The following is a 25,651-nucleotide window of genomic DNA, read 5'->3' on the forward strand; positions in this document are numbered from 1 at the left end:
AGAGTCTACATGAAAACTGAGAAGGGGACCACATTTAGAGTAACTCAACAACAAGGCGCATGCGTCTTTGGGCGGGCCGCGAGAGCTTCCGGGAAGCCAGCCAATCATACTCCCAGCGCGAAGGCGGCGGCGGCCTTTTCAAGTGGGCGAGCGGGCCGCAGTCCCGCCCTCCGGCCCGCTGTCTGTGTGAAGGTGGCGGATGGGCAACGGCCTGGCGGCGGTGGAGCGGCGGCGGCAGTGGAGTGGCGGGGGCGGCGGCTGCTGGCGTCCGAGCGAAGCTTCGGGCGGGCGTGGGCGTCATGAGCGGCCGGCAGAGAACGCTCTTCCAGACGTGGGGCTCGAGCGTGTCCCGAGCCGCCGGGGCTCCGGGTTGCGGGTCCGGAGCGGGGCGGCCCCGGAGCCCCGGCGTCGGCGGGGCGCGCTCTCCTGCAGCGGCGGGGGCCGCCGAGGCTGAGCCCGAGGTGGACGACGACGTGTTGCTGGTCGCCGTGTACGAGGCCGAGCGGCAGCTGGGGCTGGAGAGTGGCGGGTTCTGCGCGTCGGCGGGCGCCCTGTGGATCTACCCCACGAACTGCCCGGTGCGGGACTACCAGCTGCGCATCGCCCGCGCCGCGCTGTTCTGCAACACGCTCGTGTGCCTGCCCACCGGCCTGGGGAAGACCTTCATCGCCGCCGTGGTCATGTACAACTTCTACCGCTGGTTCCCCTCCGGCAAGGTGGTCTTCATGGCCCCCACCAAGCCCTTGGTGACACAGCAGATCGAGGCTTGCTACCGGGTGATGGGTATCCCGCAGCCCGACATGGCCGAGATGACAGGTATCTTAACAAGAACGCGCCAGTTGGAAACCAAATGTTGGGTCCCCAGGGGAAAGCACGCGTTCTGGGGGAAACTGAGCTAAAGGAATTCCTTGTCCCTGTGTAATAGTCCCTAGGTTATCTTACGTCCTCTCCCTTAAAGCATCATCTACTCGTAGCAAGTCCAGCCCTAATGGATAGGGTCGCTGTATTCAGAGAATCCCAGCAGCTTGCCCATTAGAGCGTTTCGAAGCGATTATGCGAGTAGACCCCATCGGTAAGTGAACATAAGCTTTCCTGCCTTTCTACTCCAGGATTTCCCAGTGGAAGAATTTGCTTCTCTTCAGATGTTAGGCCATTCTGTAGGCAGTCTTTAAAGACGATAGCAGTCTTCGGTAAGAGCTGGCATGGACATTTGGACCACAACGGAGCTTTAAAATGTAGCGTTCCGATGGTTTGTCAAGTTGTCCTCGTTTTGAAAGCGAGTTACCAAAGCCGGAATGCATTCTGCAAACAGGCCGCGTTGTTTACATTTTGCAGATAACAGTCTGGAGTTTAAAATGTAGAATGTCACTTTTATTTACAGGATGTATTCAAGCCTTCACCAGGAAGGAAATATGGCGCAGTAAGAGAGTCCTTTTCCTTACACCTCAAGTCATGGTAAATGATCTTTCCCGAGGATCTTGTCCTGCTGCTGAAATAAAGTGTCTAGTTATTGATGAAGCTCATAAAGCTCTTGGAAACTATGCTTATTGCCAGGTAATATTTTGTTAAAAAGTGTTTTGTAGTGTAAACCTTGTTAAAGAGTGTTTTGGGGAATAATTATTAGTGTTGGAAGTTATTGATGGTATTATCATTATGAAAAGCCTTATATCTATTGTCTCATATCAGGTGGTGATAGGAAATACTTTCCTTCATCCGTTCAAATCAGTGTCTCTGCTGTCATTTTTTTTTTTTAAACCTTAACAAGACAATTATCGTCAGATGTAGATGATGAGAGCCGAGTCATGGCTGAGGCAGTGATCCAAAGTGGGGTATGGGTGGAGTTTTGGAACTAAGATGATAATCGAAAGATTGGTAGTGAACATGCAGTGTCATCCTTGGCAGGTAGGTAAAATAATCCTTGACCATCAGCGTTGTTGTAAGGATTGAATGGCACAATGTATTCAGCAGACCTAACTGTGCCTACCTTCCAGTTAAGTACTGGAAGAATATAAAGTACAAAGGTGGGGGGGTGGGGTATGGCGGGAGAGTACTCAGGGCCAGGTCATGAAGGCGGTTGCATTTTATGCTTAGCAGCTTGAATGCTCTTTGTAGTCCGTAGCGGACGTAGGCGGTGGAGACTCCTTGAAAAATGTTCAGCTGGGGTGATACTTAAGATTTAAAAGAGCTTAGAGGAGAGAAGGCCTTTTAAAGGCAGGGTGCACAATGAGGGATGTATCTCTGTATTATGTTCTGGAGAATTGTCATCTTTCTTAGAGTTGATCTCAGCTGGGAAATGGATATATTTTTTCATTTATTTTTAATCTTTCCAAGTTAAATTAATACCCAATGTGTTAAGGTTTTTGCTGAAGGAGGGGCATTTAACAATTTTTATTCTAACTCTATGAAATTCTTTTTGTAGATTTAGTTTATATTTAGCAACTTTATCTGATTTATTTTCTTAAAATTTCTAGGCATTAGGTGATTTCTTTTTTAACTACAGGGCTTATGCTTTTATTGACTACATTGAGACGTGCATTGACTTCATTAATATCCAAACAGCACTGAGAGTTTACAGAGCATTGCATGTTCCAGATAGAGGTCCCAACAGGCACACCAGCTCAGTGAAGAATGTAGCTTCCTGGGTTACAAACACAACTCCATTTCCCCTTCTACAAAATGCTTGAGAATCTCTGCTGGAAAAGAAGTGGTGTATTAGGGACATTTTGTCTTGCAAGTTTTTATTTAGAACAATTCTGCTGAAGTCTCTAATGTTCTATCTTTATATGCATTCTGTATCATGTTACAAAAAACTCCATAAATAATAATTTTAGAGTACTAATCAAGATTCAATCTCATTGAATTCATCCTTGACATGCATTGAAATTAGAGCAGTTTTTAGATAACCTGGTTTTACTGTTTCCTATGTCTAATTTGGAATATGGGATACCGAGAGCTGTTCCTGCAACTCAGTTTACTTAGAGGTCCTTTTCCTTTTTATTGGGGCCTCATGTGAAGGGGCATATGGGACTCTGACAAATGATCCAATGTTAATCATACCAGAAGTCGGTGTTGCATTCAAACTGCAAAGCCTAGAATGATGCTTTGGTGCCACTGAAGAAAATGTTTTAGGATTTAAAAGGAAAGAGTTTTAAAATTACTCCAAATTAGCCTTATTCTTTTATGAATAAACTTAATTTAAAATTGTTCCACATAAAATCTAATTTCTTTGAAATCTTTCATAAAGCAAATCTTATTTTCCATTTAAAATCTAATTTCACAGTAGTTTTTATTTATTTTCTATTTTTATGTTATAATTTATCTTGATCTGGCAAGTGTGCATATGGATATAGCTGTAAGGCAGACTGTGGCCCAAGCAATGGAGAGTGGACTTTCTCCTTCCATTTGCCCTTGCATTGGCCCTCTGGGTTTTTGATTTGCCTCTGTACTAGGCTTTGTTGTTGTAGCTCTATGCAGAGAAGAAACCCTAAGGTGGTTGACTGATGTGGATGTAAGCCTAAATCGTTTGCTCTGCAGATAAGATGACTAACAATAGTTTCACCCACTAGACCATCAATACTCTGAGTAAGGAATAATGATAATGGACCATATATAATAGCTTGTTTAACATAATCACTGTTATTTTTGTGTTGGATAAAATTTAAGAAGTTTTTTTCTTTTTTTAAGGTTGTAAGAGAACTAGTCAAATATACAAATCACTTTAGAATCTTGGCTCTTAGTGCCACACCAGGTAGTGATATAAAGGTAAGTAAAGTGTCTTTCCATTTGTTAACGTTTAAGAAAATGAGAACTGTATGTGACCAGATCCGTTCGTACGTCAGTATTGAGTCTGACGTTAGGACCACGACATTTCCTACAAGGTGCCTACCTTTGCTTCTAGGGGGCAGGAGTTTTTCTACCTTAGTAGTATTCAGACGTAAGTGGGCATAAGAATCACCTAAAGCCATTTGTTAATAAACCTTTTAATAGTAAAACTTTTAAGTTGTTACCATTTTCAGTTCTTTTTAAGTTTTATTTTGAAATAACTTTAGACTTCCAGAAAATTGGCAAAAATTGAATTCTCTGTATTACCTGTGCTTGGCTTCCCCTAATGTTAACATATTATGTAACCATAGTAAAATTATCAAGACCAGGAAGTTAACATCGGCACAATACTGGCACCTAGTCTGCAGACCTTATCTGGATTTTGCCGGTTTTCCCGCCAGTGCCTTTTCTGCTCCAGGTTCCAGTCCAGGATCCCACACTGTGTGTAGTTGTCATGTCTCCTAGTCCCTTCCAATCCGTGACAGTTCCTCAGTCTTTTCTTGTGTTCCATGACCTTGATTTTTTTTTTTTTGTTTTTTTTTAATTAACTTTTTATTTTTTTTTTAAAGATTTTATTTTTTTCCTTTTTATCCCCAAAGCCCCCCAGTACATAGTTGTATATTCTTCGTTGTGGGTCCTTCTAGTTGTGGCATGTGGGACGCTGCCTCAGCGTGGTCTGATGAGCAGCGCCATGTCCACGCCCAGGATTCGAACCAACGAAACACTGGGCCGCCCTCAGCGGAGCGTGCGAACTTAACCACTCGGCCACGGGGCCAGCCCCATGACCTTGATTTTTTTTTTTTTTTTTTTATTGAGTTATTGATAGGTTGCAATCTTGTGAAATTTCAATTGTACATTAATGTTTGTCAGTCATGTTGTAGGTGCACCACTTCACCCTTTGTGCCCACCCCCCACCCCACCTTTCCCCTGGTATCCACTAAACTGTTCTTGGTCCATAGTTTTAAATTCCTCATATGAGTGGAGTCGTACACAGATTATCTTTCTCTTGCTGGCTTATTTCACTTAACATAATTCTCTCAAGGTCCATCCATGTTATTGCAAATGGAATGATTTTGTTCTGTTTTGCAGCTGAGTAGTATTCCATTGTATATATGTACCACATCTTCTTTATCCATTCGTCTGCTGATGGGCCCTTAGGTTGCTTCCACGTCTTGGCTATTGTAAACAATGCTGCAATAAACATTGGGGTGCACAGGACTTTTGGGATTGCTGACTTCAGGCTCTTTGGATAGATACCCAGTAGTGGGATGGCTGGATCGTATGGTAGTTCTATTTTTAGTTTTTTGAGGAATCTCCGTACTGTTTTCCATAGTGGCTGCACCAGTTTGCATTCCCACCAGCAGTGTATGAGGGTTCCTTTTTCTCCGCAACCTCTCCAACATTTGTTGCTATTAGTTTTAGATATTTTTGTCATTCTAACGGGTGTAAGGTGATATCTTAGTGTAGTTTTGATTTGCATTTCCCTGATGATCAGCGATGATGAGCATCTTTTCATGTGCCTGTTGGCCATCAGTATATCTTCTTTGGAGAAATGTCTGTTCATGTCTCCAGCCCATTTTTTGATTGGGTTGTTTGATGTTTTGTGATTGAGTTGTGAGAGTTCTTTATATATTAAGGATATTAAGCCTTTGTCAGACATATGACTTGCAAATATTTTTTCCCAGTTAGTGGGTTGTTTTTTTGTTTCAATCCTGTTTTCATTTGCCTTGAAGAAGCTCTTTAATCTGATGAAGTCCCATTTGTTTATTCTTTCTATTGTTTCCCTTCTCTGAGAAGGCATGGTGTCCGAAAAGATCCTTTTAATACTGATGTCAAAGAGTGTACTGCCTACGTTTTCTTCCAGAAGCCGTATGGTTTCAGGTCTCACCTTTAGGTCTTTAATCCATTTTGAGTTTATTTTGGTGAATGGTGAAAAAGAACGGTCAATTTTCATTCTTTTACATGTGGCTTTCCAGTTTTCCCAGCACCATTTGTTGAAAAGACTTTCTTTTCTCCATTGTATGCCCTCGGCTCCTTTGTCGAAGATAAGCTGTCCATAGATGTGTGGTTTTATTTCTGGGCTTTCAATTTTGTTCCATTGATCTGTGCACCTGTTTTTGTACCGGTACCATGCTGTTTTGATTACTGTAGCTTTGTAGTATGTTTTGAAGTCAGGGATTGTGATGCCTCCCGTTTTGTTCTTTTTTCTCAGGATTGCTTTAGCAATTCGGGGTCTTTTGTTGCCCCATATGAATTTTAGGATTCTTTGTTCTAATTCTGTAAAGAATGTCATTGGGATTCTGATTGGGATGGCGTTGAATCTGTAGATTGCTTTAGATAGAATAGACATTTTAACTATGTTTATTCTTCCAATCCATGTACATGGAATGTCTTTCCATCTCCTTATGTCATCATCCAATTCTCTCAGAGAGGCCTTGTAATTTTCATTATATAAGTCCTTCACTTCCTTAGTTAAATTTACCCCAAGGTATTTTATTCTTTTTGTTGCGATTGTGAATGGTATTGTATTCTTGAGTTCTTTTTCTGTTGGTTCATTACTGGAGTATAGAAATGCTACTGATTTATGCAAATTGATTTTATACCCTGCAACTTTGCTGTAGTTGTTGATTACTTCTAACAGTTTTCCAATGGATTCTTTGGGGTTTTCTATATATAAGATCATGTCATCTGCAAACAGTGAGAGTTTCACTTCTTCCTTCCCTATTTCGATTCCTTTTATTCCTTTTTCTTGCCTGATTGCTCTGGCCAGGACCTCCAGTACTATGTTAAATAAGAGTGGTGATAGAGGGCATCCTTGTCTTGTTCCTGTTTTCAGGGGGATGGGGTTCAGTTTTTGCCCATTGGGTATGATGTTGGCTATGGGTTTGTTGTATATGGCCTTTATTATGTTGAGGTAGTTTCCTTTTATGCCCATTTTGTTCAGAGTTTTTATCATAAATGGCTGTTGGATCTTGTCAAATGCCTTCTCTGCATCTATTGAGATGATCATGTGGTTTTTATTCCTCAGTTTGTTGATGTGGTGTATCACGTTGACCTTGATGTTTTTGAAGAGTAGGTGCCAGTTATTTAGTAGAATATCCTTCAGTTTGGATTTTCCTGGTGTTTTCTCATGGTTGGAGTAAGGTTATGCGTTTTTGGCAAGAATAGCCCTGAAGTAATGCTGTTTCTTCCTCAGCACGTTGTGTCAGAGAGTACATGATGATTGTCGTTACTGGTGCTCTTGATCTTGACTGGGTTAAGATGAGGTCTTGGTTTCTCCGTTGTATTCTTCCTGTTTTTCCCTTTGTAATTAGTAAGTGTCTTGTGAGGGAGATACTGTGAAACTGTGTAAATGTCCTGTTCTAGCTCCCGGGATGGTTCTTGCAACAGTTTCTTCTGCGGTGGTTGCCTGTTTGCTGTTTCTTCTTTCCCTCATTTCTTTTACAGTGGTTAATTTGAATTCTTCTGGAGTGAGGAGCTGTCTCTTCTCCCCATTTATTTATCAATTCAGTTCTTTATATTAATATGGACTAATGGATATTTATTTTTTTCTATGATCTGCGATCCAGTACTGTCATTCATAATTTTCTTTTCTTTTTTTTTTTTTTTTAAAAGATTTTATTTTTTTTCCTTTTTCTCCCCAAAGCCCCCCTGGTACATAGTTGTATATTCTTCATTGTGGGTCCTTCTAGTTGTGGCATGTGGAACGCTGCCCCAGCGTGGCCTGATGAGCAGTGCCATGTCTGCGCCCAGGATTCGAACCAACGAAACACTGGGCCGCCTGCAGCGGAGCGCGTGAACTTAACCACTTGGCTACGGGGCCAGCCCCTCATTCATAATTTTCTTGCTCAGCGTGTTCATCTTTGTCCGTTGGCAACACCTGGAAGATGGCTCCTGTGCCCTTCAGACCTGCACCTTTTTGTCTTTTTGAAGACTTTCTAACTTGCTGACATCACCAGATATTTTATGCTCATTTAGTACTTATCCTGTCCCAGACGTGGAATCAGCCATTTTCCGGAGAGCTCTGGTTTCCTTTACTGGAGGATGGTAAAAATGATTTTGAGCCCTATCCCATGACATTCTGATTTTCATATCTCTGAATAGTTTTCTGTATTGGGTTTAGGATACTTTCTAAGACAGCTTTCAACTCTGCCAACCTGTAAGACTTTTTTTCCTTCTGTCCATAGCCTTGATAATTTTTAGAAATTTCTATCCTATCCTCTCGCTTCCCTGCAGCCTTGTTTAAACATGTTTAAGCATGATTGTTTTTAGTCAACTATTAAATCTCTGCTGAAATGCCTCTCCTTCAGGAAGTTCTACTCTAAGCTCTCAAAAGTCAGCTCCCCTATTTTGTGATTTTCTTCTTAATATTTATCATAATATGTGTTTCTTTTGCTTTTTCATTTATTTTTTGTCTTTTTGCCCCACTAAAATAGTAGCCACATGAAGGTAGGGATTATGCCTATCTTGGTCATAGCTCCATCACCAACTCAGTACCTGGCATGTGGGAGTTACTCAGATATTGAATGAATGAATAAATGAATGATTAAAAATATTCAAGTCTTACCTAATTTTATAAAGTGATTGTAACTTTTCTCTAGATTTTGAATGTCTGTGGAGCCTCAGTAACTACAGTGTTGGGCTCCGTGCCGAGTGCTGGGAATACAAAGGTGATTCAGATGGCATTCTTGCCTTAGAGTATTTTTTTGTCCAACTAAGCTCATGAGGATTTTCTAGTTAAAAAAAAAAAAACCTCTTAATTTCTAGTGCTTTCATGATGCCCCCTTTTCTCCTTCCTTCCTGGCTCTTAGTGATATGGTCAGTACTGTACTAGTCTAATGGTTTGGTAGTTGTTTATACCAACACCTTATATGTTTTTGCTCCAATTCCCTACTTTTTCAATTAAGTGCCTTTATAAGCTTTGAGCGAATGAAATTTAGCCTTAGAAATATATTCACATTGTATATATTAATTTAAATGGAAAATATTCCACTAACTTACCAGTAATTGATTGAGTATAGGCTCTATACCCTCAATTTCTTAGCAAGCCAATTTGTAAAGTATTCCTAACATACATTTGTGTCCTTTGATAGTAACAAGACTTCTCTGTTTTTCTCACAAAAAAATCAATGGAAAAAAGTATTTGCCGGGGAATCAGGAAATCTGCGTTCTGATTCTAGCTCTGAAATTGATCGTGTTATATAGTTTTCGGGATGTAGTTTTCTTTTCTGAAACTTCTTTTGTCTGAATCTTTATAAAATGTTGATGGAAGGAATATGTCACTGCTATTGGCAAGTGCAAAATACATTTAAGGAACTTGTTGGACATTTACCATTGTTCTTATTTCTTGGATGCTTATCTTGAAGTCTGCATGGAAGAAAGATGTTTCAAAAGCCTTATTCCTCTATTGTGCCACTTCTGATCTGTGTTAGCGTTCTCTTTCTTTAAAAATATTTAATGATATGAATTTCTAATATTTCTTTCAAATTTTAACACTGTTCTATTTCTGTTAGTGACAAACTAAAAAACTTAAGTAATATAATTTATAATCATACTTAATTGATTTTGCATAGGCCGTGCAACAGGTTATTACCAACCTACTAATTGGGCAGATAGAGCTTCGTTCTGAAGATTCTCCAGATATCCTGCCATACTCTCACGAGAGACGAGTTGAAAAACTTGTCGTTCCCCTCGGTGAAGAACTTGCTGCCATCCAAAAGGCATATATACAGGTAAGCCATTTTTATCACAATTCAGTGTTTTAATAAACGAACTAATAATGTAATTGCTTTAGTTAACAGGATCTGGCTGTGAGAACATATAATCATTTTATATAATGTGTTGAAAAATTCTTTGAAATTGAAATTTTTGGAATGAGCACCATATTTTATTTTTGGCAAACTATTAGTTAAGGAGGCAATACAAAATGATGTACCATTTCTAATGTGAATAATAGCTTCATATGGTTTTGTATTTTTTTAAGTATACCTTTTAATTGCAGTATAGAACACCTCTCCCCTACACATATATAAACAGCAGAGTGCACGAAACGTAAGTGTGCAGCTCAGTGAATTTTTACATGGTGAAAACACCAATAACACATATCTGGATTCAACCAGAAGTTTCTTTGTAAGGAAATATATTTTCAGTATTTTCCTTCTTGATCCCTTATACAGCAATGGTTCTCAGCTGGAGTCGGTTTTGCCCACCTGGCGACATTTGGCAATATCTTGACACATTTTTGGTTGTCGTAACTGAAAGGGGTGGGGAGTGGAGTTGCTTCTGGCATCTAGTGCATAGAGGCCATGAATGCTGCTTAACATCTTGCAGTGAACAGGAGAACCTCCCCAACAACGAAGAATTATTTCGTCCAAATGTCAATATTTTAGCTTTGAGAAATCACTTAGACAGTTACCCTTTCAGTGGGAAAAATTGAGGGTAAATCATTGTTTTTCTGTAGTTCATAATTAGTGTTATACTGAAAACATCTTGTTTTCGTATCCTCATTGCCGTGGATTAGAGATGACTGCAGATTCCATGCCACTTCTCTGTGGGGAGGGGTTTGTTTCCCCTTCCCAGGAGTTTAGGCTGGCCTGTGACTGCGTTGAGCAACAGAATGTGATGAAGCTCAAGTTGGTCACGTTGAGGAGGAGGGAGGAGCCAGTAGATAGCTAGAATTGAGGTGCAGACAACGGCCGGGTTGAGCTATTTCAGCCGGCCCTGCTGTTTGAGGCTCCAGACCTCAGGGAGCAGAGACAAGCTGTCCCTGCAGAGCCTGGAAGAATTTGGTTTTGTTTTTAACATTTAATTTTGCAATAATTTTAGACATTCAAAAAATTTGCAAAAATAGTATAGGGAGTTCCACTGGGGAGATGCTTTGAGACTGTGCAAATACCTTGCTTGTCAATATTTTGCCCGCTAATTTTAGCATACAGTGATGGTTCTTGCTTGCAATAGTTCTTTCTGTAGTGTTTGCCTAATCATTGTTTCTTCTTTCCCTTTCTTTTCCATTTGTTAATTTGAATTCTCTTATAATGAAGAGTTGTTTCTTCTCCATTTATTTATTAATTCCATTCTTTATATCAATATAGACTAATGAGTATTTGATTTTCTGTGGGTTAAATCCAAGACTGTCATTATTGGTTTTGTTGCTCACGTCGTTCCCGCTTTGGTCATTGGGAGCTGCTTGAAGATGGCTCCTGTGTCTTCAGATGTGCACTCTTTTCTTTGGAGCACTTCCTAATTTTCTACTTTACAAGATATTTTATGCTGATTTAGTATTTTTCCTGTCCCAGCCATGGAATCAACCATTTCTTCAAGGAATCCCTGTTCCTTTTATGGAAGCGTGGTATTTAGAAATCAAGGTCTGTTCACTAGGTGTGCTTGTTGTTACTGTGGTGTCATTGCTTCTACGCCCTTGCAGTGCCTGCTTGAATTCTTACCCACAGAATCAGAATCGTGTGCAAATACAGTGGTGGTGGTTTTAATCTGTGATGCTTTGAAGTAGTTTGTTATGCAGCGATACATAACCAAACCATTCAAGCATCATTTAACCTTTAATAAGTCTTTCTTAAAGAGAAGTTTTGTAGGAATATGGTTTGGTTTTTGTTTTTAAATTATTTGTAACAAAGTTTTTAATGTTATTAACTTAAGATATGGAAAAATCTTTCCAGTAATCATCTGCTAAATACTAATATATTTTGTTATGATTAAATCATTCCATTTATAAGAATCTAAAACTTATAGTTTGTAAATCACATATAAGAATTTAATTTCACTGACATTTTTGAGTGCTGCTTTTAGCAGTGTGATCAGCAAAGCTGGAAGGGAGGAAAGATAAAAATGTACTAAAATAGCTCTATTTTAGGAAATAAAAATTCGGCAAAAATTTGAACAGTTTGTTACGTATTACTGTAGTGGGTCTTCATCTGGAAGTCTCTTTTGTCTTCCTTCACTGTGCCAGCAAGCTCATTCCTGCATCAGGACCCTGTGTCTGCTGCTTCCCCTTCCTCGAGTGCTCTGTCCTCGGAACCTCTCACACTCAACGTACTTCAGCATTTAAACGTGAGCTCACATGTTACCTCTTCAGAGAGACTGTTTCTGTCCACCTTATTTCATAATAACCCCTTTTCCCTCAAAGACTCTTCTTCATCACTGTGTTTTAGGTCTTAATGTGTTTGTTGTAATCAAAATGCTCTGCTTTCTTTTTCACTTCTTCCTTCCTTGCTTCCCTCCCTTGGATCTACACCTTATGAAAACAGCGATTTCACTGTTTCAGCCACAGTATCCTGAGTGTTTAGAACAATGCTTGATACATAATAGATACTTAATAAGTATTTCGTGAAAGAATGAATCAACAAATGAAATTAAATGTACTCAGGGCATTTTGATTTTGTCACCAGTCTATAGATATTTGCCTATGTGCCAGACTTTGTTGTAGGTACTGAAAATGTAACAGTGAAGAAGCCAAAGGCCCTCCTTTCATTGTTCTTAGATTGGGGCTGGTGGGGGGCGGGGCACGTTAGAAAATGAACAGATAAACACATATGTTCTTAAATTATAGTTGGGTCTGATAATTGCTTGTGCTGACTCTCATATGGATGTTATCTGGGGATAAATGTCAAGTACTTTTAAATTTTATCTTTGCTGAGTTTACATAAAAATTCAGTTTAAGATGAACTTTATTTAATATATAACTCCTATTTTAATATGTGAGGAAATGATTGTATTTGAAAAAGGACTTTAAAACACCTTAAACTAAATATCTTTGAAATTTGCAGATTTTGGAAACATTTGCTAGTTCTTTGATTCAGAGGAATGTTTTGAAGAGACGGGATATCCCCAGTCTAACAAAATACCAGATAATTCTGGCAAGAGATCAATTTAGGAAAAACCCATCTCCAAATATTGTGGTAGGTACTTTTAAATAAATTTTGAAGATAGAGATTAAGTTTTTACTCAGAGCTAGAATGAAATGTAAATAATGATTGGTTTTTGGTATATATTGGCTCATCAAAAATTCAGGTATGATTTATATAGTTTATAAAAGCATGAAAAATCTAGCAAGAATAGACTTTAAAGATTTTAATTAAGACAAATTTATTTTCTTTTAATAAAGAATTGATATTTTAGTTTATTTCTGTGTTGCAAAGTCAAAGGGCCAAGAAAGGGTAGGTTCTAACTAACTTGTAGACCCAGAGCATTTAGTTTTAACTCTGGATACCAAGGTTGGAGGAAGCGTCACAGTAGGCTGCTTATTCCTAATCTTTCTAGGAAAAAATAAGTGGATAGGAGCATACCATCAAGCTAGGTCCAAAGTCAGAAGAGATGCTCATAAGCACAAAAAAGCACTGAGCCATCCTTTGAACTGAGAGGGAATGCATGTGCAAAAGAGGCGATTGAAGGAAGATGTGAAGGAGACAGTGAGCAAGCCGATTGGACTGAGGTAAAGGAGTGAGGAAGGCAGGTGTGGTAGTCAATCTAGGTCGTGACCACACGAGAGCAGCTTTCAGTGTTACACCCAGAAATACGGACTTTGTTCTCTGGTATCTGGGGAACCACTAAGGGAGCCTTTCTATGAAGTTGCAGGATATTATACTAAACTTTAATAAAATGTGTTTTAATTTCTGCTAGGAGTTAAAGATTCATTGAAATTTTGTCATAAATCTAAACCCAGTGAACTTAATCTTACTGATGAGAGTTTATGTTTTTCAGAGAGGCTATTTTACCCTTTCAGGTAATTAGGATGCCATCTTAGGGCATTAATCACTATCCTGGAAACATTCAAAATGAGTATCTCTGATGTTAAATGCTACTAAAAATGCAAGGTAGCGAATACTAGTTTTTATCCAGAATAAAGAAAATAATTAAAATCTATTCTCAGTGGTCAGTCTTTTTAAAACCGTCTCATTGTATAGATACACCTGCTGTATGCTGCCGTAGGAGTGTGTACTTCATTTTTCCAAGAGAGTAGTGGTTTTGAGGACAAGGGCTCTGGGCCGAATTCCCTGGGTCCAATCCTGGCTCTGCAGCTTCCGCACCTGTGAAGTGGGTGTAATCAGCTAGGTGTAGTCCTAACCTCCTAGCTGTTAGGATTAAATGAGTTTGTACAAGTAACATGCTTAGAACATGGTCTGGTGCTCAGTGTCAGCCGTTATTATGGCACTTATACCTGGTGTTAAATGTTGGTGTTAAACAGTCTGATTAAATATTTGTCCTGATGCCAGTAACATTCATGAGGATAGGCCCATAATGGACGTGTTTTCCATTGTGTCCCAAATACCTCACTCAGTGCTTGACGTGCAGTGATGCTTATTAAATAGTTTTGAAAGAACAAATGAAACTATGTACTGCTAATAATTTTCCTGTAAAGACAAACAGTATGTGATAAATATTTCCCCCATAATTGTCTTTAAAATGTAGATTTCCGGTTGAATTAAAGAAAAAAAAATAAAGGGACAGATTATATATGGAAAATACATTGCCACCTTTCCATAGTAACATCCTATGACATGCACTAGAACCAATAAGTTCTACATGGAACATGTATCTTCATTTCTTTCTCTGCTTAAATTTGATATATGCTTGTTTTTCTAGGGAATACAAGGCATAATCGAGGGAGAGTTTGCTATTTGTATTAGCTTGTATCATGGTTACGAATTATTGCAGCAAATGGGAATGAGATCCTTATATGTCTTCCTTTGTGGAATTATGGATGGAACTAAAGGTATATTATTTAAAGAAATAATAATGTATTATTTTCATTAAAGATATATTGAACAGTTTAGTTTACTTAAAAATGCTTTATTTCAAAAAGCAATGAGATAGTTATGTAACAGCTGGCCATGTTTCTTTGTTTTTGATGAATAGCTGGAAAAGAGCAAGCCATTCATTAACACATATGTGAATGTGGAACTGGAAGAAGTTGCTGGTTTTCATGTTTAAATTTGGAAAACTTGCATTCATTTGTAAAGTTTAATTTCTTTTTAATAAATAATAAATTTGATTAGTTTTGCTGTTAAGTTTATTTATTTGGAAAATCTTTTCTTAATTCCTGAAGGAATGACTCGGGCAAAAAATGAACTTAGCCGAAACGAGGACTTCATGGCACTCTATAACCATCTTGAGGGCATGTTTGCACAGACACAGGGTGCTTCAGCAGGGGGCACCTCTGCTACCCAGAAAGGTCTGATTTTTATTTTATATGGTTTTTCTTCATCAAGGTGAATTTTCAAATTTTGCTCCATTGATCCTCATATCTATCTATAATTACTTATATTTCTTTAGCAACAGACCTGTTAAATGCTTAAAGATTTTCTTTAAGTTAGGATAGATGCATATTCAAGCAGTTAATAAACTTTAAGTATATAATAGATGTTAGTAGTTGTTACTGGCAGTGAAAATTCTCAGAACTGCTAAAAACTGATTTATAGCTTAAATAAATATGTATTTTTTCCCTTTTACTTTGCTGCTGATTCCTGTTGGGGTTCTTCTGAGAATTAAATGTTCATAAAAGTTCAAAGTTTATTTTACTGTAATGCTTATGTGCTCCCAGATACTACTTACTATTTAAATAAAAAGAAAAAAGTAACAAATTCATTTTGAAAAGGATAATTAAAATGCATTAATGTAATTGAATATGGAAAAATATAGAATTTTTTTTTTTTTTGCAGGAGATAAAGATAAAACATTTTTCTACAGTCATCCAAAGTTAAAGAAATTAGAAGAAGTTGTAGTTGACCACTTCAAGTCGTGGAATGGTGAGTCGTATTTAGTAGCTTCAGAGTGAGACAGAGTTGTTAGTTTGTGCTAACACTTCTTACGGAGAAGATAGGCTTTTAATTACTCTAGTGACTAGAAAAAAGCTCTGAGAGATTTTGGGAGGTTAGGGGCAAGGGAAATGGTGGGAATGTTAAGAATAGGGTATTATATATAAAAGGAAAGTCAGTATGGGGCAATATAAGGGAAGCTGACATGAAACAAAATCTGATATAATGGTAGGGAAAGTAAAGCAGGTAAGGAGAGAGTCATGGAGGATGCTGTTCTGTCGAGTGTTGGAGAAAGCCTGTCTGTAGGGTGATGTCTGAGCTGTACTCATGGAAATGAGGGAACCAGCCTTGTGGTTTCCTGTGGGAGGATCACACCAGGTGGAGGGAACAGTACATTCAAAGGCTCTGAGGCAGTAGGGTGGTTGGTCTAATTAGGAATCAGTGAACAAACCATGTGGCTGGAGTAGTGCAATGAGGGTGAGAGTGGTGTAGGCGGAGATGGGTGAGGGAGCCCAGGGCCAGATCACTAAGACTTGTGAGCTGAGTCACAACTTTGGTTTATTCTGCAAGTGCTTATGCTTTGTGAAACTATTGCCAAGGAGTTCAGAGCGGTAGAATTGGCAGGTTTGTGGAGAGCAGACATTGACCAATGAGGAGACTATATGCTAGTCTCACATGATAACAGGCGATGATGTCTTGTGCCAAGGCAGGGGTAGGGGAGGGGCTGAGAAGTGCTTATAGATTCTTGATGTTTTTTGAAGTTGGAGCCAACAGTATTTGTTGTTTGACAAAGAGTATGAGAAAAAAGGAGTCACATGGGTGTGCATATGTGTGTGTGTGTGTGTGCGTGTATCATTATGTGAGCAGAGAGAAAATTAAGAACAGCATGGAGAAGAAAGAGCAAACGTGTTAAGATGCTTTTGAGACATCCAGGTGTAGGTGTGCAGGGAGCGGGTAAGTGCGTCTGGATCTTAGTGGTCTGGGATATTTTTATCTATTTACATGCCTGTGAATAAATTTTGGAGTCATCAGTATAAAGGTAATATTTAAAGTTTCAGGAATAGATGTGGTCACATCACCAGGAATAGTTTAGAGACAGGAGAAGACCCAGAATGTAGTCCTGAAGAATACTGGCATCAGAGTTCAGAGGGAAAAAGCCACAAGGAGATTGAGAAAGGGACAGACAAGTCAGGTGTCAGAGGAGCTGAAGGAAGGGACTGTTTCGTAGGAAGGAGCCGACTGTGTTCAATGCTGCCAAGGGGTGTGGTACCATGGACTAAATAGGAAGCGTCTGTTGAACTTGGTGATCTGGAAGTTACTCATGACTTTGGAAGAGGAGCTGCAGTGGAGTGAAGGGAGACAGGCAGGCTGCCGGCCGGCTGAGGAGACTGGCTTACACCAGAAGGAGCAGAGGGTCAGGAGATGGTCAGATGGAGTCTTGATGCTGGGTAATGCAGAGGAGGTTTATCTAGAATACTTTTCTGTACAGCTGCTCCTGCTGTTTGCTTATGTACTGTGAATTCGCTTTGTAGGTTTGAGTCATTTAATCCTTAGGGTTGTCCCTGGCACCCTCATGATGATTAATGTAGTGTAAATCACGTGGAAGAAAAAAGGCTTGTCAAAGTCCCAAGCAAGCTTAAAAAGAAAAGAAACGAACAACACCACGAACTCCACACAACTTGCGATTATTAACTAATTGCTCCATGCAAGTCTACATACCTTATGTTTACTGTTTCATTTAATCATCACCACAGCCCATTTTAGATGTGAAGAAACTAAAGTTTAAAGAGGTTAAATAGCTACCATGGTCACACATCACCCAGCGAGTAAGTGGCCCAGCCTCAAAAACCATGTTCTTCTTTGTGGATTCTATGGCCTCCCAAACACAGAGACTCTGGGAGCAGCTTTGTGATTGGCTGTTGGGTATATTCTGCAGTTGTCACTGGAGATTACAAAAATATAGTAGGTTCAGGGACAGAATTCTGAGGCCTGGGTAAGACAGTGCCTTTGGTGACAGCAAGGAAAGGGAAGATGCACGAAATCAGCGGGGGCTCTGCAGCTCTGTGATTCCAGCTGAGAGGGCGAAAGGGGACTAACAGGCCTCAGGTGTGACTGAGGACTGGCCAGACGTGCCTCAGGTCCTTTTTGTTTGATTTTCTTAGAATTTTATTATGACAGCCAGTGAGAAGTAGGGAGCCAAGATTATTAAAATTACTAGAGAAGGTAGGAGGAAAACCAGCGAAGGTTTATGATGTCTTAAATTATATTTTTGAAAGAATTATCATTCATTAGCATATAGTTTCAGGCTTGTCTTTGAACTAGTTCTTGTCTATATGCTTTTAAAAAGTTGTAATTAAAGTATTTTTTGTTATATAGCTCAGAACGCCTCTGAAAAGAAATGTGACAAGACCAGAGTTATGATCTTCTCTTCATTTCGAGACAGTGTTCAGGAAATTGCAGAAATGCTTTTACAGCATCAGCCAATGATTAGAGTGATGACTTTTGTTGGCCACGCCTCAGGGAAAAGCATGAAGGGTTTTACCCAGAAGGAGCAACTGGAGGTAAGTGTTTTACTTCTGGAGATATGAAAATAAAAATAAAATCGATTAGCTTTGCACTTAGGCTTTTTTTTTGTTTTAACTCATTGGTCAATTGGCTACTTCTTGAATATAAATTTATTGTAAACATGTAAATAAACGCATATTTTGAAAGACCAAAAAAGGTGTTTGTTGAGATTTTGAGACTTTTTTAAGTACTGAACAGTGTGGTGGTTAAGCAGAAAGGTCTGGCATCATGCTGTCTCTGTCAGAATCCTGGCTCTGCCCCTTCCAAGTGCACGCAACTCCTGTGCCTCAGTTTCCCTGATCTGTAAACGTGCTTCATTTAGTATTAAATGAAATCATACGTAGAGTCTTCAGTAAATGTTTACTGTTTATTTTAAATCATACTTTATTCCAAACAGATAATGAGCTTATCTTTTTTTTCTATTATTTAAAAATCTTAATTTCGGAATATGATCAAGGAAACCATGGTGGTATTGGAGGTAGCCCTATGCTCTGAATAAGAGGGCCTAAGTTTTCTAAGTGCTGTGATATGTTTTCTGGGAAATTTTAGACTATTGGTTTTCATAAACCTTGTACAGGTTTTTGCAGATTAGCTGTAGTCTGCCTTTGAGTAGTCACTGACAGTTAGGAGTGTCTTTAATGTCTGATTGACCCTGACAGATCTTTCCTGCTCTGTCGACATCGGTAGCTGAGGAATCCTGTTCTTTAACATCTGTCATAGCAGTCCCCACTGCACTCGGAAGAGTTGTGGGAGCTGACGGGTCTGGTGGGCAGGGTCTAGGAGGTGTTCCTGCGTCTGAAGATAACACCTTTCCACCTCAAGGCTGAGTAGAAGTCTTGGCAGGGTTCAGACATCCAGTGGGTGACGATGGCTGCTCTTCACGTTAATGTGTGAGTGACACGTGAAGTGGGTTTTTACTGAGGGGTCAAGCATTTTGAAAAGCTCATAGTACCCAACCTGATCTCTGGCCAATTTCATTATTACCTCAAATCACTATTTTCTCAGTTTGTCAGGTGCCGTAGGAAACCTTGTTGATTTTATTGACTTTGTCCTTTACTCACTTATATCAATAATATTTGTATGTAGGCCAGAGTAACAACCCTTTTTTTTTTTTTTTTTTACGTAACTGCTTTCATAACAGCGGTTTTATTCTGAAGTAAGCTTTCATGCAAATAGTTGAATTAAATTATTCATTTATTTAGAAACAAGAGATGAAGTCAGAGAGGAAGTGGGGGAGGCTAGCTCCTTTAGGGCCTTATAGATCGTGTCCATGTTAGTGACTTTGGCTTTTACTCTGAGTGAGGTCCCTTGGAGAGTTTGGAACAGAGGAGGGTCATGACCTGATTTCTATTTTAAAAGAATCACACTGTTGCTGCCTTAATAATAAACTGTAGGGGCTGAGGGTGGAAATAGGAAGACCAGTTGGAAGACTTATATAGTAATTCAAGCTCCAGGTGATGTGGCTTGGCTGGGGTGGTAGCAGGGAAGGTTGTGAATGGTTGGATTCTGTATGTATTTTGAAGGTCAAACTGATAGGATTTGTTGACAAATTAGAGTGGGATGTGAGATAACAGAGTGTGAAGGCTGCCTCCAGGGCTGACTCCAGGTGTTTTAGTCTGAGCCACTGAAAGAGCTCTGTTAACAAAAGACTGCACGACAAGCAGGTTTGGGAGAGAGTGTCAGGAGCTTGGTTTTGGACCAGTTAACTTGGCATGCCTATGAGATAGTATTTTTAAACTATCTGAATTGATGGAGGACCTGTTTATTTCCTCTCAATACATCACAGATAGATACTTTTGAACATTACAATAAAAATGAATTAGAAAAATTTAATTAATGGAAAACAAAGTTCATGTCCAATTTTTTATTATTAGAGTGAACAAACAGAATTACTCTGTCAAGTTTCTAAATACTCCCTCTTAATTTTTGTACATATCTTGTTTGGGACCAGTAATACATAGTTGATGGACTACACTGTGAATAGCACTGTTGTAAACATCATGTAGAGATGTTGAATATGTAAGTCTTGAGTTCATGGCCTCAAGGGTTGATGGAAATATGTATTTGGGAATCATCATTATCTAAATGGGACTGGATGAAATTATCAAGTGACGGAATAGAGATAGAGAAGATGACCAAAGACTGAGCTCTGGGGTACCTTGTTGTTATGAGAGATAGCAATGATGATGATTCTGTGGGGAATTAGAGTAAGTGGCTAGTGAAAGACCAGGAGAGTGTGATATCCTGGAGCCAAATGAGGTGGAAGAAGTGACTAAATGTTTAAATGCTGCTGGTAGATCATATACGATGATAACTGGGACTTGAGATTGGACTAAGATGAGAAGGCAAGTGACCTTGAGAAGAATGGTTTCAGTGGAAAGGCGGGGGCAAGCTTGGTTGAAGTGATTTCAAGAGAGGAGAGGAGGGAGCAGAGCGAGAGGTATAGATGAGTCTTTTAAGGATTTTACTGTAAAGGAGAGCGGAGATGTACGTGGTTTTTTTATTTGTTCTATGTTAAGAGATATAACAGTATGCTTATATGCTGATAGGATTGGTCAGTTGAGAAAGAAAACTTGATGATGGAGCCGAGAGAAGAGTATTGCTGCTAAGATCTTGGAGTAGACGGGGAAAGGGATGGGATCTAGTGCACAACTATAGGAGTTGACCTCAGTTAAGGATGTCTGGATAGTTTATCCGAAGAGCAATAGGAAGGAAGGCAGAATGTGCAGGCCAGGCACAGGTGGTGGGCAGGTGTGGCAGTGATACCTTGTGGGGGGTCTTTTTCGATTCTACATTCAATTGCGATTTTTGTCATGTCAGCGGCTGGGAGTGAGGAAGGGGACGTTGGAAGTTTGATGAAAGGGGAGCGAGTAGGAAGCGGTTATGCAGGAGAATAGGGCCAGCCAGTGGCTAAGGAACTAGGAAATGACTTTCCCATGGCGCTGAGGGCCACTCAAGGTGAGAGAAACCAGTCAGCATGGTTGGGGTTTTCCTCCAGCCACACTGAACGGTGTGGGTACAGGCTCAGACTAGGTGGAAAGTGGGACACCATGAGTGCTGGAGTCTATTCTGAGAAAGATGGAGTAAGAAAGGAGTGAGGGAGTGGAATTTAAGCTAGGGTGACAGGTAAGCAATGAAGAAATGGTAGGATTGGTGGATTATAAATTCTAGTAGGAGTTATTTAATTAATCACATTTCTTTCTCTGATTAATTAAATAGCTTCTGGTTCATATTTATTTTTCAATTTCCAGGCAAATTAATATCAATCCTAGGAAAATAAATAACAGTTTAGTTTATACATGTTAACTAAAAAGGAAGTTGTTTGACATCCTTTATTATTCTATTAACTGTTTATATTAAAGAATTGTGTTTTTATATCTCTAGCACTCTGGCCCATTTGTTTATCTGGGTAAAAAGGACATCTGTTTTATTAAATTCCATACAGGTAATATTAGGTCAGTCTTTCCTTGGCTTAATGTCATTACAGATTCCAAAGGGAAATGAATTATTAAGTTTTCATCATGATCATTGCTTCTCCTTGTGCGCTGAGATTTTCCATATTGAAGGAAAACTCTTTGACTAGTGCTGTTGGAAAGGCTGATAAGAGGACTTAATGTGACAAGTTTATATTTATTATCCTACTTTTAAGGTTGTTGTTTTTAATAATAGAACTAGCTTAAGGGTTAAGATAATGGGTTTTTGGAGCCAGAGAGACGTAAGTTCAAATGCTGACAATTATTGTTACTTGTAGGAGAGTAGAATGTTTGAGCTTAAAGGACCTTTATGGCCTTTGTCATGAGTCCATGGCTATTTCTATACTTTGCTAGAGTTCATATTTCCTTTTTATGTTAACAATATTATGTTATCAATATCTTCTCCTGAAATTTACGTTTTGTTTGTAAGTTCTGATAACTGTCCTTCACACTAGCCATTTTGTTCAGGCATTCTAACATTTTAATATGTATTTATAAAGCATTGGTCAAAGCATGACTGATTCCTCTGGAACACCATCATTCAACTTTGTTTCTGTTCTCTGTCTGTCTGTTGAACATTGTCTTACTCAATTGCCTCCGCCGCCACTCCACCACACACATGCCTGCATCGTTGGTGTTGATGTATATGGAGAAACAGGCTCAGGGCGGTTGAGAACTAACTTTGTAAGGGTTAAGGAAATTTTTCATAGTGTTTTATTGGCTTTTCCATTGACTCATTCTCAGGCTATTGTAGTTTCGTTAAACTGATTAGAGAGAAATCCTGGTGTAGGGGAGGAAAAATAACTTTCCTTCCAGCCTTCTGGGTCCTTACCTGAAACCCCTGTAATAACAGACTGCTTAACAAGAGAAAAACCTGTGGCAATTTATTAACACGTAGACATCCTGTGTACATGGGAGATACCCAGGGAACGGTGATTAACTCCCCAAGGTGGCTAGAATTCAGATTTAAATACCGTCTTAATAGAGAAAGGGGAGAGGGGTCATAGGCTTCTTAGGGGGGAAAAATAATTTTCACTAAATATGACTGACCCTTAGAAGAATAGATGGGAGGTGTGATAGTTTGTGACAAAGTTTGGGTGTGGGGTCGACTTGTAGACTCCTCCCCTGTGACAGAGTCAGTCTTCCCCAGTTGATGAGACTCCCTGAGGGCACTGACGACAATTGGATTCCTTTTGGAGGATCTGTTTTTAGACAGATAAGAACAGTTCAGAGAAAGTCTCTCCCTGCATTTGCTGTTTTTCAAGTGCCTACAGCTCAAAATAATCAGTATACCAAAGCAGCATATTTTGGGGCAGCATGTCCTGAAGCCCTCCAGTCATATTGGGGGGCAGCATATTCTGCTCCCCTTCACTGGAATGGCAGTATGAAAGCTAAGACATGAATTCCAGGAGTACGAAGGCATTCTTACTTTAGATACACCTAACAGAAAGTTTAGGTCTAGGATGTGATAAATAGCAGTCATTGCTTTGGGCCATTTACCTGCCCTCTGACCTTTTTAGTGATGCTAAAGATGATATCTAGGATTTCTCATTCACGTGTAAATTGTTAGCAAACCCTTTTGGCATCACAACCATTATTAAAGCAAGGGAATTAGGACTGCCTCTTGCATTTCACAACAATCTCTTTTGGCTCATATTTCTATTTTGCCACTTCTTTTCCTATTTGATAGTATTCTGGATGCTGATTTTTAATCTGATTTCACCATTTTGGGGCGAATGGAAAAGTATGCTTTAATCTGCAATTCTCTTACATTTGCATCTAATTATTTTTAAATCATTTTTATTTTAGGTAGTGAAACAGTTTCGTAGTGGTGGTTACAATACATTGGTTTCTACTTGTGTTGGTGAAGAAGGTTTGGATATAGGAGAAGTTGATCTTATAATATGTTTTGATGCCCAGAAGAGCCCAATTCGTCTTATACAGCGCATGGGTAGGACCGGCCGCAGACGCCAAGGCAGGATCGTTGTTATCCTTGCTGAGGGACGGGAAGAACGGGTGAGTAGACGTGGAGAAGCATGATTTGCTAATTAAAATTTGAGAAATATAGCCCAAAGACAAATCTTCAGTATTCAAAGTCCAAACAATTTGTTGTAATCATAGTTGAGTTTTTCCCCCTTTGTATTAGATTCTCACTATTGTAATTAGGAGAATTTTTTTTTTAAAGATTGGCGCCTGGGCTAACAACTGTTGCCAATCTTTTTTTTTTTCCTGCTTTATCTCCCCAAACTCCGCGCCCCCCACACACAGTTGTATATCTTAGTTGCAGGTCCTTCTAGTTGTGGGATGTAGGACGCTGCCTCAATGTGGCCTGACGAGTGGTGCCATGTCCGCACCCAGGATCCGAACCCTGGGCCGCCGCAGCAGAGCGCACAAACTTAACCACTCGGCCATGGAGTGGCCCTCTTTTTTTTTTGAGGAAGATTAGCCTTGAACTAACATCCGCCACCAATCTTCCTCTTTTCTGCTGAGGAAGACTGGTCCTGAGCTAACATCTGTGCCCGTCTTCCTCTACTTCATATGTGGGGTGTCTGTCATAGCACAGCCTGACAGGCGGTGCAAAGGTCCGCACCCTGGGATCCAAACTGGTGAACCCTGGGCCACTGGAGCAGAACATGTGGCCTGAACCACTGCGCCACTGGGCTGGCCTGTAATTAGGAGAATTTTTGACTGGATTCTTTTACTATTTCCCTATGCTTTTAAGGCCTATTTTTTGTGTGTAGTTTTCTGTGTTTTTTTAACTACAGCAAGCTGAGAATTTTTTTTATGTTTGAAAGGGTTGCCTAAGTCAATCAGCTGACCAACAAGAACACATGCCAGAGATAGTATGTAGCCTGCGAAGCCTAAAATATTTACTTTCTGGTCCTTTATGGAAAAGTTTGCTGATGCCTATTCTAAGTGATAAGGGACTTGAATTGTACCTTGCTACAATCTTGGGTGACAGGCCTTCCTACATATCTTCCTACATATCATGTTGTACATAATACCATTTTGTGTTTGTTAAACTAAAGTATTAACTAATATTTTTTTGCTGAGGAAGATTCGTCCTGAGCTAACATCTGGTGCCAGTGTTCCTCGTTTTTTTGTATGTGGGCCGCCGCCACAGCATGGCCACTGATGAGTGGTATAGGTCTGTGCCTGGGAACTGAATGCAGGCTGCCAAAGTGGAGCATGCCGAGCTTAACCTCTGGGCCACAGGAGCTGGCCCAAGTGTTAACTAATTTTTGTAACTCAGTGGGACTATTTCTGTAGCCAAATATATAGTTTCAGATTAGGAATTTTTCATTAACTATGATAGTTTTAAAAAATTGATTTAAAATGTTTTATATACCCTTTAAAAATCATACTGAAAAATGAATTCTTTTTCTCCAGTACTTTTCATCTGATTATAATTCTTATGTAACATCCAGTTTTCCGTACAATGATTCCAATAAATGAAATGTTTAGTAGCTTGTAAAAGTCTATGTATTATCAGTGAGTGGTATTGGGTTCTCACTAATTACTTTAGGCAAGGTGTCTCTCTTCAGGTTAGTTTTCTTGTCTGTGAAATCATCGCAGTGGCCCACATTTGACGAGCACCTGCTTTGTGCTGGGCAGTGTTCTGAGTGCTTCAGATGCATTGTCTTCTTTCATCTTGTCAACAGCCCTGCAAGGGGAAGAGTACTTTTTTGTATTTACACTAAAGAAAACTGAAGTGTAGAGAGATGAAAAAGCTGAAATGAGGGAATAGTAAAAAAAAAAACAAAAACAAAAACAATTTATACATATATATAAATGTCAGCCTTATTCAAAAACAGCAAGACACTAAATAAAAGACAGATTTCCTTTGTGCAATGTAATTACTAAGGCAGGCTTTTAGAATAATAGATTTTTAAGTGATTTTTATCAAGAGTTTGTTGAGGGCCAGCCCCAGTGCCTAGTGCTTAAGTTTGGCTTCTGCTCTGCTTCAGTGGCTCAGGTTTGGATCCTGGGCACGGACCTACACCACTCATCAGTGGCTGTGCT

The 25,651-nt window shown here is 39.5% G+C and overlaps 1 protein-coding gene across 3 annotated transcripts in view; it reads left to right on the top strand.

The window, feature by feature from the left end:
• The first annotated feature begins 59 nt into the window (after positions 1-59).
• Positions 60-25,651, top strand: part of FANCM (FA complementation group M) — a 56,455-nt gene continuing 30,863 nt past the window's right edge. For all 3 annotated transcript variants that reach the window (XR_011542678.1, XM_070629918.1, XM_070629929.1), the window contains exons 1-10: positions 60-816; positions 1,382-1,554; positions 3,685-3,762; positions 9,396-9,554; positions 12,603-12,734; positions 14,419-14,548; positions 14,882-15,007; positions 15,495-15,581; positions 17,967-18,151; positions 23,438-23,644. Coding sequence is in view for 2 of the 3 variants with exons in the window: in XM_070629918.1 (XP_070486019.1) it covers positions 60-816; positions 1,382-1,554; positions 3,685-3,762; positions 9,396-9,554; positions 12,603-12,734; positions 14,419-14,548; positions 14,882-15,007; positions 15,495-15,581; positions 17,967-18,151; positions 23,438-23,644 (2,034 nt within the window). In the remaining variant the exon portion in view is untranslated. The remainder of the gene's footprint in view (positions 817-1,381; positions 1,555-3,684; positions 3,763-9,395; positions 9,555-12,602; positions 12,735-14,418; positions 14,549-14,881; positions 15,008-15,494; positions 15,582-17,966; positions 18,152-23,437; positions 23,645-25,651) is intronic.

The sequence above is a fragment of the Equus przewalskii genome, chromosome 1 (assembly GCF_037783145.1).
Source record: "Equus przewalskii isolate Varuska chromosome 1, EquPr2, whole genome shotgun sequence".
NCBI lineage: Eukaryota > Metazoa > Chordata > Mammalia > Perissodactyla > Equidae > Equus > Equus przewalskii.